General features: G+C 50.7%; 5 protein-coding genes across 5 annotated transcripts; 2 read left to right on the top strand and 3 right to left on the bottom strand.

Annotated features, from left to right (window-relative positions):
• Positions 1-405: 405 nt before the first annotated feature.
• On the bottom strand, positions 406-3067 carry AYO20_02380 (eukaryotic translation initiation factor 3 subunit C; the record flags this gene model as incomplete). The annotated part of the gene is made up of 2 exons (XM_022640684.1): positions 406-2663; positions 2719-3067. The coding sequence occupies 2 exons, from the start codon at positions 3065-3067 to the stop codon at positions 406-408; spliced, it is 2607 nt and encodes an 868-aa protein (XP_022503333.1).
• A 1137-nt stretch (positions 3068-4204) lies between these two features.
• Positions 4205-6722, bottom strand: AYO20_02379 (hypothetical protein; the record flags this gene model as incomplete). Its single annotated transcript, XM_022640683.1, has 2 exons — positions 4205-4992; positions 5042-6722. 2 exons carry the CDS (start codon positions 6720-6722, stop codon positions 4205-4207), a joined length of 2469 nt encoding a protein of 822 aa, XP_022503332.1.
• A 1338-nt stretch (positions 6723-8060) lies between these two features.
• Positions 8061-11648, top strand: AYO20_02378 (hypothetical protein; the record flags this gene model as incomplete). The annotated part of the gene is made up of 1 exon (XM_022640682.1): positions 8061-11648. One exon carries the CDS (start codon positions 8061-8063, stop codon positions 11646-11648), a length of 3588 nt encoding a protein of 1195 aa, XP_022503331.1.
• A 78-nt stretch (positions 11649-11726) lies between these two features.
• AYO20_02377 (hypothetical protein) lies at positions 11727-12494 on the bottom strand (the record flags this gene model as incomplete). The annotated part of the gene is made up of 1 exon (XM_022640681.1): positions 11727-12494. The coding sequence occupies one exon, from the start codon at positions 12492-12494 to the stop codon at positions 11727-11729; it is 768 nt and encodes a 255-aa protein (XP_022503330.1).
• A 974-nt stretch (positions 12495-13468) lies between these two features.
• On the top strand, positions 13469-14208 carry AYO20_02376 (60S ribosomal protein L7; the record flags this gene model as incomplete). The annotated part of the gene is made up of 3 exons (XM_022640680.1): positions 13469-13486; positions 13533-13699; positions 13749-14208. The coding sequence occupies 3 exons, from the start codon at positions 13469-13471 to the stop codon at positions 14206-14208; spliced, it is 645 nt and encodes a 214-aa protein (XP_022503329.1).
• Between the last annotated feature and the right edge of the window lie 1037 nt (positions 14209-15245).

Here is a 15245-nt window from a genome sequence, read left to right as displayed (position 1 = left end):
AGGTAGGTAGGTAGGTAGGTAGCTATCCTCTCGTTTTCAAGACATGGGATACCTGAGATAGATGGGTCACATGGATGGGATGCAAAGGATGCAAATCCGTGTCCATGACAACGATGATGCATCTTTATTTGTCAAAATCCGATCCGATGCACACATGCAGAGGCCAGTTCCTAGCTAGCAGCATCGTTAAGGGTGTATGCACTTCAACCTCCAGCCCATGCGTGACCTTTTTCATCATCAGCAATCTATCATTTGTGTTGGCCCTCCCCAGAAGAAATAACGACAAGCTCGTCGCACTCATGAGGGTCGTCCTTTATGACCACGTCTCCATGTCCATGATCATGATGAACCCAGCTTCTTTATGCAGTCATGGCTCTCTCGAGTACTCGGTACAGAGCTTCAACCTCAAGCCTTAATCGCTCCTCCCAGCGCTCCTCCACTGAATTGCTGCCCACCAGGTCTCCTCGCTCCTTGTTGTCCCTGTCTCGGTAGACCGGGCAACCCGGTCCTACCTCCGGTTCTGCCACCCCTACCAGCTCCCCTCTGTCCTTGAGCAGAGAACGCGTTGACCATGCCCGCGGTCCTCGTTTCTAGCACCTTCTCGTTCGACTCCAAGATACCCATCGCCTTTTCGCTGAGCGTGATGACTTGACTCTGCAGGCGAGAAAGCTCCACGCCCTTTCGGAAGACAATGGCATCGTTGACTTGGTCAAGAGCAGCGGCAAGCTCTTCGTGGGAAATCATCTTGGACACCACGGCCGCAATCTTCTTCGGATCAAGTTCGAACATGCCTGACAGAGTCGTGATGGACAGAGTGTCATAGTACGGAGCGTAAGTGAACAAATACGTCCGGAGACCTTCTTCCTGGATCTGTTCTGCCAGCATCTTCTTGACCTTTTCCTTGTTCTCGAGGCCAAGGAGATCCCAAATGCCAATTTTGCTGATCAGGTCTTGACACTTCTTCCAGTCGCCCTGAGCAAGAGCCTTGGCTGCTTGCATGACATGGTCCCGCGTGTTTTCTGGCGGGCCCTGGAATACTTGTCGCTCCGTGTACTCGAGCATGCGGCGGAAAGTCTTGGAGATGACGCGCTTGCGGACGTCCGGTGATGAGCCGGTTTGGGCCAGCAACGGAATTTCCAACAGCATGCTGCAGGTCAGGTACACACATTCGAGCAACTCCAGGTTGATATGCATGTGGAAGGGAAGTTGACGTTGCCGCTCCAGACGTTCTTGCTCAGGTGTAACGGTCAAATATCGTTGCATAATGACACCCTGAGCGAGGAGTTCCTTTTGCCGTCCAGAACCGCAGATCTCCTGTAGCACGCCTTGCGCTTCGTAGCATAGACCTGCACGGAAAGCGCAAAGACCGATCTGCACCAGAGTACGGTTGAAGAGGATCTGCGTTGAGACGTCGAACGATGAGATGTTCTCGGTCAAGTGACTCATGAGGGCAAGATCACGGGCGCGGTAGTAGTCATCCTGTAGGGCCAAGAAGTAGATCTCGCAGAGCATGGCACGCGCACGAATAATACCCTCGCTGTGCTCGAAGAGATGGTTACAGAGCGTCCTCACAAGCGTGGCCACTTCGGTGAATTGGCCACGTGGCGTGAGCTCCGAGTTTAAGGCAGATGGAATGGCAGCCCAGGTCTTTTCCTCTAGGATCTTGACCACCTGAGTGGGTTTAAAGTAGATGTGCTCTAGCCGTCGAATGGTGGTGCGATTGATATTGTCTTGCTTGTTCTCGGACTTCTCCAGTTTCTTGTTGATGGTTTCGATGTAAATGAGGGTACGTACAATGTCGGTGTACAGAAGCTGCTCGTCGCTCAATCTCTCGATGTATTCGGCCGTGTGAGGGTCGGTCTGTTGGAGAGAGCGTGTTAATTCGTCGTCCAATCGCTCCAAAAGGGATACGATACTGCCGGGGATCTTGAAAATCTCGCCTGCGGCAGGATTGGGTTGTTTCTCGTCATCTTCCCATTCTTCGGCTACCTCAGTCACCATGTACTGTGGTTCATCTTCCAGGGTCTGCAGCAAAGTGGAGAATTCGCGTTCTGCGGCTCGCCATGACTCTTGTGACATGTAGGCTTGGACTGAGGATGTGGTGACATCGAACCTCGTGGAAATCAGAGTCAGGAGCACCCGTATGCGCTGATATGGTGTGCTAGCAACATCCAACAATCGCTCCATGATGCGAATTTGCTCGGTCCGGTCCGTGTTCTTCTTTCCTCTCGACTCGATGATGGTGCGAAGGTGTTTCAGAATACTCTCCGGCGTGTAGACAAGAGCCTTGCCACCTCTACCGACCGTCGCAAATCCTTCTTCGTCTATGGCAGCTTCGATGGCATCGAGTCTTTGAACCTTGTTCTTGCGGGTTCTCTGTTCGACTTCCAAGGGCTCTTCCTCGTCTGATTCCATAAACTCCTCCTTGTTTGCTCGATATTTCTCAATCTCAGTTGCGTACTCTTTGTTGTTCTTCCGGATCTTTTGTTTCATGGCATTGAAACCTTTTGCGTTGATGGGGTTCATCTTCTTCGCACCGGACTTCTGCTTGTCATTCGTCTCGTTGATCAAGTCCTCCAAGTCGGCGATCATTTTGATGTAGAGTTTCGGAGTGGCGCCTTGTTGAGTGACCTTGACAACTTGTCGGTTCATTTTGTCGAATTCTTCAGGGCACAGGTCAGCACAGTTGCAAAAGACGGCACACGGACAGATACGAACCTGATGAAACGACAGCCCAGTCATTGATCTTCTCGGCATTTTCGATTGCTTTGATCGTGCTCTCTAGCTCTTCGAATCTCTTGTCCTTCGCACTCTTGACCACTCTCTCACGATCCTCATCTTCGCTCTCATCGGATTCGTCGCCGGCATCTCCTGAAGGCTTCAAGAAGCGGCTCGCACCCGTACCACGACCTTCATCCTCACTGGATTCTTCGTCTGACTCCTCTTCTTCCTCCTCTTCTTCGGATTCTTCTTCCTCTTCCTCCTCGCGATCACTGTAGAGTTCTTCCTCCTCCGAAGAACTGCTCTCACTATCGGAGTCGCCCCCGTGAAAGAACCGCGACGACATTTTGATCAGATGTGGCTTCAACTGTCAGCGAAGATGGTTATGTCGACGCAGCAACTGAGGCTGATGTAGTGTGGTTGTCGAACAGATCGGGTTCGACTATGTAAATCCGCAGTTTGAGGCAAGGATTCTCAAAATTCTAGTTGAGTGCCAAGGCCGCCAAGCAGGTTGAAATGACCAAATGTCAGTGTGACAACTGAGCACTAGCATCGCGTACTTTGACTAGTGCTTCACTCTGTCTGACGTCAAACGCGTCACACTCTATCCTCAGGTAGTCGTGATAGTCACACACTGTCGCAATGTCGCCAGTCCTCAAACGCCTTCAAAAAGTCTTATGAGTCACTGGAAATCCGTATTTTCTGTATACTTGTAGACCAAATCTCTCTGGTCATTGCAGCGAAAAGGACAACATGTGAGAAAATCCTACGAGGGATATACAGATCGTATCGTCTAACGGATCTTCGCTGGTACGCCTGCTGGGACGCTTCGTCCTGTCCGGTCAGTCCCTTTGGCTCAGTGTGAGCGTCCTGCTGTCTCACAAAAGGCCTACCAATGTTCCAGACTGTGTCAATCTGCGTTGAGTACCACCGTGGCGTGACTGGCAGGACTGGGTAGATGACAATATACAACCCCAACATTCCCTCATTGATTGTCTTGTCCTATGATGAACCTGTAGCGTCCTCCATTCAACCACTGCACCATGAACCTCCCATGTCAACATTGTGTTCACTTCATCCCCCCATGTCATTTCTCATTCATCGTTGCAAGCCCGAGGAGCATTCCGACGACTTGATGACCCTGAAATTGTTATGTCCCTAAAGGCATTGCTCCTCCATCACAGCCTGTCGTTCCTGCTTCATCAGATCCATCGGAGTATGATGCAGTCTTCTGTCCCCAAGAAAGATTCAGGTCTTCGCCCAAGGCCTGTCTCAACCTCACTTTTTCACAACCAGATCTTCAGAGCTTAGTGTTGGCGCTGGCATTTCGTTGCGAGTGGTTGTTTTCTGTCTGCATGCGCCACAGCGTTCTAGCATGTTCACCGATGGCGTTCTCTTCCACTCCGCAAAGGGGACTGCAGGTTGTTGATTTTCGGCATCAAGCCGAATCTAACTGACCGAGAATGTCCTCATTTTGCGCAGCTCAGTGCCATTGAGCCTTGTTCATAAAACTGTCACCCATTGCGCCATCTTCAAGTGTCCTGATAAAATCGCGGTTCCTCTGGTTTCGACTGCCACGTCTTCTTGCAGACGAGGGCGAATCCACATACCCGTCCGCCGGAGGAGGATAGTACGCTGGACTGGGTTGAAGTCTTATAGGTTGGTTCGGATCAAGATGGCTGGCAACACGTTGAATGGCCGCAGGAATACCAGCTTGCTGTTGATCCATGGTCGAGGCACGCTGACGGCCAGCCCTTTGTGTAGCCTGCGCGTAAAGACTTTGCTGATGATTGTAGTGACTTGGATTCATCTGCGGAGTTTGCTGCATCATGCCCATTTGTGCAGGATAGTTTGACGAGTGTGTTGGATAAGGTGGCGGGGCGCCTTGTGGATGGGCCGGATACATGTTGTTGTACATTGGTGGCGCTTGGGATTGTGGGTAAGGAGTCATCTGCATCGCATAGGCGTTCTGAGCAACTGATTGTGCCTGTGCCTGTGCATGCGCAACTTGTGCCGCTTGTGCCTGAGCTTGAGCGGCCTGAGCGGCACGTTGCTTGCTAAGTGCTTCAGCTTGTTGCTGTTGTTGCACGCCAGGCGCCGGTGTCTTGCTCGATGGTGACTTCAAATTCATTGGAGGAACAAATGGCTGGGTAAACTTTTGCTGGGTGATGAAAGGATGGAGTTTTGCTTGCTGAGGCGACCAGCGTTCTAAGGGGTTGATGGTGAGCAGGCCGCGAACAAAGTCGGTGAAGGCAATGCGATTGTTCATTTCTACTTGTGTCAGCATCTTCCTCCGTGCAGAACCTGTGTGTAGTCTTACCTCTTTCCACCTCTGCTTGCTTCATGTTCTTGCGGGGCATAGAGTAGCTCCGGATGATTTCGGGGAGTGTAGTTGCTTGAAAGTACTTTTTGCTAGGCTGCTCTTTAACGTTGTGCTCACGAGAGTATTGCTCCATACTTTTCAGTCGATACGTACGACGACCAAACTCGTCGGTCGTCTTTTCGAAGAATTCTCCTGATTGCTTCCCCATCTCCAACATCCACGTCGGCGGCATACCCAGCATTTCGACAATGCGAGAGACTTGGTTGTATTCAGACGAGCCAGGAAAGAGCGGCAAACCTAGGAATAACTCCACAACGATGCATCCAAGAGACCACATGTCAATGGCAGACGAATAGGGAAGCCCCAGTAAAACTTCAGGGGATCTGTAGAATCGAGATTGTATATAAGTGTAGACTGTCTGCCTTTCGTCGCAAGCAGAACCGAAGTCGATAATTTTGATGATAGGGCTTTCCAGGTTCTTCAAGAGTATATTCTCGGGTTTTAGATCACAATGGATCAGCCGAGCCTTGTTCAACAAGGTCAACCCGTTAAGCAGCTGCTGTGCAAAGACACGAACCAGTGTCGTGCTGAGACCTCGGAATTGGTTCTGTTTGATAAGTTCATATAAATTGACGCTGAGGAGTTCGAAAACGAGACACAGATGTTGCCGATGGATGAACGTGTCTTTCAGCCGCAGAAGATGATGGTCGTCGTTTTTATCGAGTTTCTGATTTAGCAGATCGAGGACAGAAACTTCCATCATGCTCTGGTTGAAGTAGGCTGTGCGGTTTTTGATGACCTTGACCGCAACCACCTCTTGGGTCCTCAAATTTTGACACTTCACCACTTGACCAAAGGTGCCCTGACCTAGGACGTCTAGAATCAAGTACCTGTTCTTGTGGCCCGCCTCTTCACTCCCCAGAATATCGTTGACGTAGAGAATGTAGTCGCTATCGTCGTTATCGTAGCCATCATTCTTTGTTCCCTTGCTCGGTTTTGTCAAAACCCGCCTCGGATTTCGGGATGACTCGTATTTGAAGCTAGGATTACATATTCTGTACGTGGCTGGGAGATAGGTGGTAAGTGCTTGCAATGGGCTAATGAACCCACCCTCTGGATTTGCCCGGCGGTAAGGTGGTTGTGCGTTCACCTTAGGGTTGAGATCTTGCATGGTTTTGACTTTTCTGAACTTCGGCGCGGGTCCTGGTCCCTGATGCTGGGATTGCTGTCTGGACAGAGGAGCAGGTCGCGTGTTGTTTGCAGAAGTGGGATAATATGATTCGGGGCTCAGCGTGGAGCTCTGGAGAGCGGAACCATAATCGGACGGGTATCTGGTTGGGGTAGGAGGTTCGGTGTAGCGCTCTGCGTTGTAGCTCCCTTGGCGAGGGGGAGACTGTCGCGTCGTCTGGGGCTGGTTGAGGTAGGAGAAGGAGGAAGGATTCGGCAATTTGGGACTTGCAACGTACCCAGGGCCAGTTGATTGAGCATTCATCGGGGAGTAGCGTTGAGCAGCTGTCGAGATCTCAGGAATATATTGGGTGGACAGGCGGTGTTGGTGAGTCGGTCGCGGAGGATATTTGGTTCGGTTATAAGGATCTGCGTCTTCCATGGGCACGTCGACTTCGCCGTTGTGCTCATATTGATGCGACTGCGTCTGGGGTGTGGTGTTGGTAGACATGGCTGCTCGGTCTTCCAGTAATCTGGCAGTTACTGCAATCAGGACAATCCGTATTTAAGAGGAGTTCCGTGCCGCGATGGGGCTGAAAGCTGGGCTGCCGGTTCTTGATACTTGTCCTGCCACAATCACCCCGTTGACACAGGCATCAAGCACGCACGATTGATGTAGTTATTGAAACCCTGGCAAACGCGCTCTCTTGCGGTGTGAATGAACCGAGATCGGCAGGGTTCGTTGGCCCTTCAGAGGGGTAGACAGAGTGGCGGAGTGACAGTCGTAAGCGCAGTCAAGAAAGACTGGTGGACCCAGGGCGATATTCGACACATGGTAAAGGAGGGCAAGAAGGCTTAAAGTAAAGCCATGGTGCTGAGAAGTTGGTCGCTTCACAATTGAGGGCGTTCTTCTCTCAGTTTCGAGTGGAGGTGGAGGGATTTCGAAGTGGTGAGCTGGCAGAAAGACTCGAGGAATTGGTCAGCCCGACAATGGTGATAGAGATACCGTGGAAGGACGATGGGGCCGACGACAGGCTAATGTGAGGCAAGAGAAGCTGTCTAGGTATCCCGATCTAATGTCACGACTATGAAATGGCACCGAATTGTCAAGAGGAAGTCTGGGAGAATGTTTGGCGACGTGAGCAGTAGAGTCCGTTGTCGAGTTTAGTGCCTGGTGTGGTGTGCATCAGCCAGGACTGAAGTGCAGGCGGCTATTACCGCTCGTTATTGGGCACCCGTTATTGATGATTGGGGGGTGCTTGTCACAGCCTCCAGCTGAAACTTTTGCTTTGGGGGTGCCCAAATTGCACCTTGTCCGCAGTGGCAGGCCTGGGCAGGTATGCCGACAATTTCAAGGACCTCAAAATTTACGGTGACGCAGTGACGGTGTGAGGTGCAGTTCTCTATGGCAGCCTGATTTCGAGGGTGTAGAACTTTGCCCTTCTTTTGAGAAATATTCTTCCTGACCTCTGAGAGCTACTTTCATAGCAGAGAGAGAGAGAGTCACATTGCACCCGTTTCTCTACTCCGAAACAAAGAATTATGCGCAAAGACATTCTTTCTGTCGGATCATTTATCACTTACCCTTTGCATCTACCGAGTCCTGCGAGTACATACCAGTTTCTCCAATTGCCACCCTCTAGGCCTGAAAGTGGCGCCCATCTGTCCTAAGACATAAAAACACTATAACGTCACTTTCCTTTCATTTCGCTTACTCCTTTACTGGTATCTAAGGTCAAAGTCTTTAAGCGTATAAAGATTTTAGACGGCAAGCAAGATCTCCACGCTGTGGTCATGACGACATTCGTTCTCCGAACTATGCGCCACTAAAGTCGAGACGCTTGCGATCATGGACATCGAAGGTGAGCAAGGAACCAGCCACCATCCGATAGCTGAACACGATAAGATGGCCGAATTACCATCCAGCCAGTCGGCTGAAGCTCTCCGTCTGCGGAACCTTGACGCCCAGGTGCGTGATCAGGATGACCTGGAACGAGACATCGGCCGGGAGGCAGATCGGCTCTTGTTTGAGCAAGCCCATCAACGAGACCAGCAGCGACTCGAGAAATCCGAGGCACAAAAGGAGAAGTTGCAGAATCAGATCAAAAAGACCAGAGATGACATGCTTCGCCCCATTGGAACTACTCAGCGAGCACGTTTGCGCCTCGATATTGACCGCATGCAGAGTCAAATACAGGACCTGGATAATGATATTGCTGAAATCAAGGAGAGAATGAAGGATCGAGAGAATAACGCAGGGATGGCAGGTCAACATGACGCGTTGGCCGCAGGACGCTTGCCGAACGAAACTCAGCGTGACTATCTGATCAGGATTGGCAAAATCACTCCCTTCTCTAAATTTGGCCTGACAACTCATGGAGAATCCTCGACTACTTTGCAGGGAGCTCTTCTCGATGCTGAGGAAGAACCTGATCTTCCTGCCGATGTCGAACCTCGTGAAGAAGGCGCAAAGTCGATGTCTCACCGGAATTTGAGACAGCCTGGCTTTGCCACTGGTTTCACTGATTCAAGCACGGAAGACGACATTCAAGCCGATCAGCCACGAAAGCGGAGACGTCTCATCAATCAATTGCCCACAAAGGACGAAGACTCATCGTCTTATGACGATGGTGAAGTCGAAGACCAGGTCTATTCGGAATCTGAAGATGAATCTGATGACCAAATGCCGACGACCTCGGGAAAACGACAGAGAAAGAGTCGAAAAACGGTTGCTCACGTCGAGGATGAGATCGAAGACTTTCGTGGGGTCGACGATGGCAACGAATCTGTCTATAAGTCCAGGTTGCAGAAGTGGGCCGTGCGGAGACGGAGAGCTCGTAGGCATGCAATGCGAAATACTGCGGGAAATGGTCATGAACAGGGTGAAACAGAGGAGGAGGATGCAGAGACTCTCGCAGAGGAAGAAGCATATCTCCCACATCCTGAAATACCAGACACTCTTTTTGATGACGGCTACAAGCTTCCGGGAGACATCTTTCCCAGCTTGTTCGATTATCAAAAAACTGGGGTGCAATGGCTCTATGAGCTGTACACCCAACAAGTTGGAGGAATTATCGGCGATGAGATGGGCTTAGGCAAGACGATCCAGATCATCGCCTTCCTCGCCGGCCTGCACTACAGCAAGAAGCTGGACAAGCCCATCATTGTCGTCTGCCCAGCTACCGTCATGAAACAATGGGTCAACGAATTTCATCGCTGGTGGCCCCCTTTTCGAGTCACTATTCTGCATTCCTCCGGCAGCGGTATGGTCAACTTGCGGAACGAATCCAGCAAAGAAGACAGACTGTTGGATATTGAATGGGATCCAACTCGGAGACAACAACCACTCAACGCGGCCCAGAAGGCCGCTCGAAAAGTCCTACGGCCAATTTTAGAGGAAGGAGGTGTGCTCGTGACAACATACTCTGGTCTACAGACTTACGCTCCTCTATTAATCCCAGTCGACTGGCAGTATGCTATCCTGGATGAAGGACACAAAATTCGAAATCCAAACACTGCCATCACCATCTACTGCAAAGAGTTACGCACTCCGAACCGAATCATTCTATCCGGGACGCCTATGCAGAATAATCTCATTGAGTTGTGGTCTCTCTTTGACTTTGTGTTCCCAATGCGATTGGGCACTTTGGTCAATTTTCGCAACCAGTTCGAGATACCAATTCGACAAGGTGGATACGCAAATGCGTCCAACTTACAGGTCCAGACCGCCTTCAAATGCGCAGAAACACTCAAAGATGCGATTAGTCCATACTTGTTGCAACGTTTCAAGATCGATGTTGCCTCAGATTTGCCCAAAAAAAGCGAACAGGTTTTGTTTTGCAAGCTGACGCCTTTGCAGCGCGATGAATATAAGAGATTCATTGGCTCGGGTGAGATGGATGCAATTATGAATGGCAAGCGTCAAGTTCTCTACGGGGTCGATATCCTGCGTAAAATCTGCAACCACCCAGATCTGACCGATCACAAGCGTCTGTCGATCAAAGCGGGATATAACTATGGCGACCCCTCCAAGTCTGGCAAAATGAAGGTTGTTGGCTCGCTCCTAGAACTGTGGAAGGAAACTGGTCACAAGACACTTCTGTTCGCTCAGCATCGCATCATGCTTGACATTTTGGAGAAGTATGTAAGATCGCTTTCAGGTTTCAAGTACAGGCGTATGGACGGAAACACGCCTATCCAACTTCGACAAAGCATGGTTGACGAGTTCAACACGGACCCAGGCCTGCATGTCTTTCTCTTAACAACCAAGGTCGGCGGACTCGGGATAAATCTGACAGGTGCAGACAGAGTCATTATCTACGATCCTGATTGGAACCCTTCAACCGATCTGCAAGCCCGAGAAAGAGCCTGGCGACTGGGACAGAAACGCGAAGTAGCTATTTACCGTCTCATGACTGCAGGTACCATCGAAGAGAAGATCTATCATCGCCAGATATTCAAGCAATTCCTGACGAACAAGATTCTCAAGGATCCGAAACAGCGGCAGACATTCCATCTGAGTGATCTGCATGATCTCTTCAGTCTAGGGAATGAAGGAGAACCAACCGAAACAAGCATCCTGTTTAAGGATGCACAGGTCCAGCATCCTTCTACCTCGCCCGATGCTCCCGCCACCAGTAGCATGACCAACAAAAGCGAGCCAACAAGCATCGCAGGTGACACCACGATCGGGGCTTTGCCAGGTATATCTTCCATGGAGCAATATGTCGGAGAAATTGAGGAAGAGGAGCAGGCAAACAAGGAGGGTGCCAACAACTCCGAAGACAAGATGATGGAAGGCATCTTTTCGCGAGCAGGTATTCACTCAGCGGTAGAGCATGATGCAATTATCGACGGAAAATCTGGAAAGAGGGTCGCAGCTGATCCGGTTTTGGTTGAGCACGAGGCACGAAAGGTGGCTGCCGAAGCGGCCAGAGAATTGCGACGTGCTGGTGAGGTTGCTCGTACGGTTCCCATCGGGACACCCACCTGGACCGGACAGTTTGGTATTTCTGGCCGTCCTCAAGAGACGACGGCACAGAGAGCATTCAGCTCCAATACCCGGAACAGAGGTGGCGGAGTTCAATCGTCCAGTCTCCTGGCAAACTTGCAGCAGCGCCAAGGACTTGCACCGAGCAGAGACAGCACTCCAAGAACAGCGAGTCCTGCCAGATCGACAGACTCGACTGCTTCAGTTTCTAGAGGTGCAACACCGACTTTGCCTCAAGGCAAGGACTTTGGAAAACTCATCCGGGATTACCTCACCACCCATGGTGGGAGTGTATACACCCAGATGCTGATCGACCATTTCAATCGCTTCTGCACCACTCCTCAGGCGACGCTGGAGTTCAAGGAGACCTTGAAGCTGATTGCCAAGCTGGAAAAGGGGAGCCGAGGGCGCGGACGCTGGGTGCTGAAGGATGAATATAAGAAGTAGAGCTAGAGACCTCCCACGATCAAAGCGTTAAGATCACCTACTTCAAAGCATTTGTTTGGCTCTTTCTCCGGAGTTCCATCAATCACTCTCGTCTAGAAGTCCTTGGGGTGACCAGTATTCCGGCTCTGGACACTGGTAGTCCACCCATACCAAAGAATCGGCTAGTAGATCTTGCACGGCTGTCTCGGCACGAGCCCGTTCCCAGCCCAGGTTGACCTGAAGCAGGGACACTGTCACACTGCCAAGTAGTTGTAAAACTTCCAAAACGGTGGATTGATCTGTGTTGAATTCTTTTGGCACCGATCGGATGAACCGCTTGTTGGCGATGGTGAGAATAACAAATCCCGACCCAAGGGGTTCCAGCGACTTAACAGCCCTCTCGATATCATCCTCTGACACTTGCAGACCACCGCCAATGGCTTTTCCCCTGGCCACACTCTCACAGCACTCCTTCAGTCCAATCAACCCGCCATTTTCTGCCCTCGTCGCCTGGCATAACTCCACAACTCTCACGGCAACTGAAAAGTAGAAGTCGTTGACATCATGCCCCAGGACCTTGGCCCAGAGCGAATCCGCCTTTTTACCTTTGATGTTGGAGCCGGCTAGAGGGTCGACACCGATGGCATTGCACATTCGCGCGAACTCTGCGCGGAATGTTGGGTTGGTTTTGATTGTCGCCGCATGTTCGAGTGCGAAGTTATGGAGGAGAGACTGGAAAACCTCCAGCTGTGCCTGAAGCGAGGCTGCGTTGGCGGATTTCAAGTTCGAGCCATGCGTAGCGTAGGATTGAGCAGTGGCATTTCTATTCGTGAAGGCACCCAAGCCGACCCCTCTCCTGGTCGACATTGCTGATATCTGAGGTTGAATAGCATCAGTCTGAGCATAGGTTGTCTTGGTTGTCACCACTCTAGCAGCAGACGGAAAAGGGTAAAGGGTGTATGGTTGGGCAAACATGCCAAGAACCCAAAGGTGACCTTTCTGCTTTTGGTTTAGACTTGGAATCGCCCACAACTCGAATTTGATTCCGGCGCAGTTGAAACTTTTTGATGTTCCTACTCCTCAGCAACTCTTCATCACAACCTTGCCGTCGTTCAACCACATCCTTCAAACACGATGACGAAGCCAATTGTGAAGTCGTGAGTCTCTCTTACCATTCTGCTGACAGTTGGTATCCTCAGATATGGTCCGCACCTCTTTCGCTGGTTTCGCTGCCGCTGTTCCAGCTCGATCATCCCGATGCCTATCCGACTTGTGAGAAATCACGGCTTGGAACAACCGGGGCTTTGAGGTTAGAGGAATCAACCCTTCTTCCTTGAAATACATTGAGCTCGTATGACATGCTCGCTTGGTCGCAAGACCTGAGTACCTGTTATGGAGCTACAATCTTTCCTGATCTCCGATCGGGGCATTGTCAGTTGAGAGTTTTAAGATTTGGACTTTTTGAGTCCCATCTTTTCTCACTGATCAAATTCATTTCGTCGAGTTCACGCCAAAACATCCAGTTTGAGAATGCCGCGCCATAGCTGCAGTTCCGACTCGGCGATTACACCACCTGCGGACTATACTGATTCGATTCCCTCCCGTACAGATCTGTGCCGACGCAGGACCAGGTCCTGGTACCTGAGACCCTGTTGAAGAAGAGGAAGAGCCAGGAGAAGGCCAGAGAACAGCGTGCCGCAACGCTCGAGAAGAGAAAAAAGGTTGGTCCATTGTCCACTTTTTGCCTGGAAAATAATGTGGTGATGATAAATACCACTGCGCGGCTAGACCTCAGGTCAATGTTGTCGCTTTGTTATACCATCTTTCGGGGCTGAACATTCATGCCGCCTCCACAATATGTGATCATCTGGAGATGGCGTACATCGGCTAACATGTCTTGATAAGGCCAACAAGGAGAAACGTGGCGTCATCTTCAAGCGTGCGGAGACATACGTCAAAGAGTACCGTGATGCCGAGCGAGAGAAGATCAGGGTCGCTCGCCTGAGCCGGCAACAGGGAAACTTCTTTGTTGATGAACAACCCAAATTGGTTTTCGTCGTCAGAATCAAGGGGTGAGTTTTTCATTCTCGCCTTCGCAAAGCAACTGCTAACTGTCGTCAGTATCAACAAGATCGCCCCCAAGCCTCGCAAAATTCTCCAGCTCCTCCGCCTGCTCCAGATCAACAATGGTGTCTTCGTCAAGTTGACCAAAGCCACGCAAGAGATGCTTACCATTGTCAACCCCTACATTGCCTACGGCTATCCCAACCTCAAGACCGTTCGCGAGCTCATCTACAAGCGCGGATATGGAAAGATCAACAAGCAACGCATTGCGCTCACTGACAACCAACTTATCGAGGACAACCTGGGCAAATACGGCATTGTGTGCATGGAAGACTTGATCCACGAGATCTTCACTGTTGGACCGAACTTCAAGCAGGCCAGCAACTTCTTGTGGCCCTTCAAGCTGTCCAACCCCAACGGTGGTTTCCGTGCCAGGAAATTCAAGCATTACATCGAGGGTGGTGATCTGGGTAACCGAGAGGAGGCTATCAATGCTCTGATCAAGCAGATGAACTAGATTTGACAGCTGGGCTTCGAGTCGTGGCCCGGATTCCTGGCCTCTAGTTGCGATCAGCGTCTGAAGCTTGTAGGCTTCTGAGCATCAATGGATCGATGAATCGATGCATGAAAAGGGTACCGGCGCTAGCTTTTGCCATGCCAGTTTAGGCGTTAGTATCACTGAAAGCCAGTGAAAAACGAGATGAGACAAGTTTTCCATGATAATTGTTGTTTCAATTTTTGTTCCATCGTTCGAACTAGTCGTCCTTGTATGTGCGGAGTAGCGTCAAGTAGCGTGAAATCCGAGACCAGGTCTTGGGAAACGTCACGGGGCGTAGATGCAGGGATCACGATGTTGTCCCACCACAATAAGCAATACATAAGAGCATGTTAGAACATCATCCTAAGCTGCCACACGCGACCTCGTATTGCAGTGCTGCCTAACCAAGGGCTACTTCCTCCTACCACCCTCTACAATGGCCTTCAACCCAGGTTTTAATGCTTCCATCACATAGCAGCGCGACGAAAAGCCATGCATCACAGCATCACTGTTCCACGCTTTCTTCTCCGCCCATTGATATGTTTTACTCGGAAGTTGAGGTAGCGGTTGACAGGCAATAGATCACGCCGTTGGACTCGAGGAGTCCAGCAAACTGATAGGTCTTTGTTTCCAGGACACATTCCAGGTGCCCAGCTCGACGTTGTGACACATCACTAACCCGATTTCCAACTTGTCACGAGTCACCCTCAATACGAGTTCTCATGTCAAGCCACCATGCGTTGCAGCTACAGTCGCAAGCGCGACGAGTTGACTTGCAGAAACAATTTCTCGATGTAAGTAAGAAGGCCACTCACACAGTGTCTACAGATGGCAAACAGGGCCTTCAGCCGCAATGAGGTAGGGATGCGCAACCCATGCAATGGAGGGTGATATCACCCTGTCTGGATGACATGTGTCAATCACTCAATACGTTGGGCCCTCTCAGCAACACCTGCACATGCATCAAACGTTGTTGGACGTTGTGGTATATCTACCCTGGGGACGACTGACAATGA

Source organism: Fonsecaea nubica, assembly GCF_001646965.1.
Source record: "Fonsecaea nubica strain CBS 269.64 chromosome Unknown Scaff10, whole genome shotgun sequence".
In the NCBI taxonomy this organism is placed as follows: domain Eukaryota; kingdom Fungi; phylum Ascomycota; class Eurotiomycetes; order Chaetothyriales; family Herpotrichiellaceae; genus Fonsecaea; species Fonsecaea nubica.
Note: the sequence above shows the minus strand (reverse complement) of the source record. Positions and strands in the feature narration are given on the sequence as shown.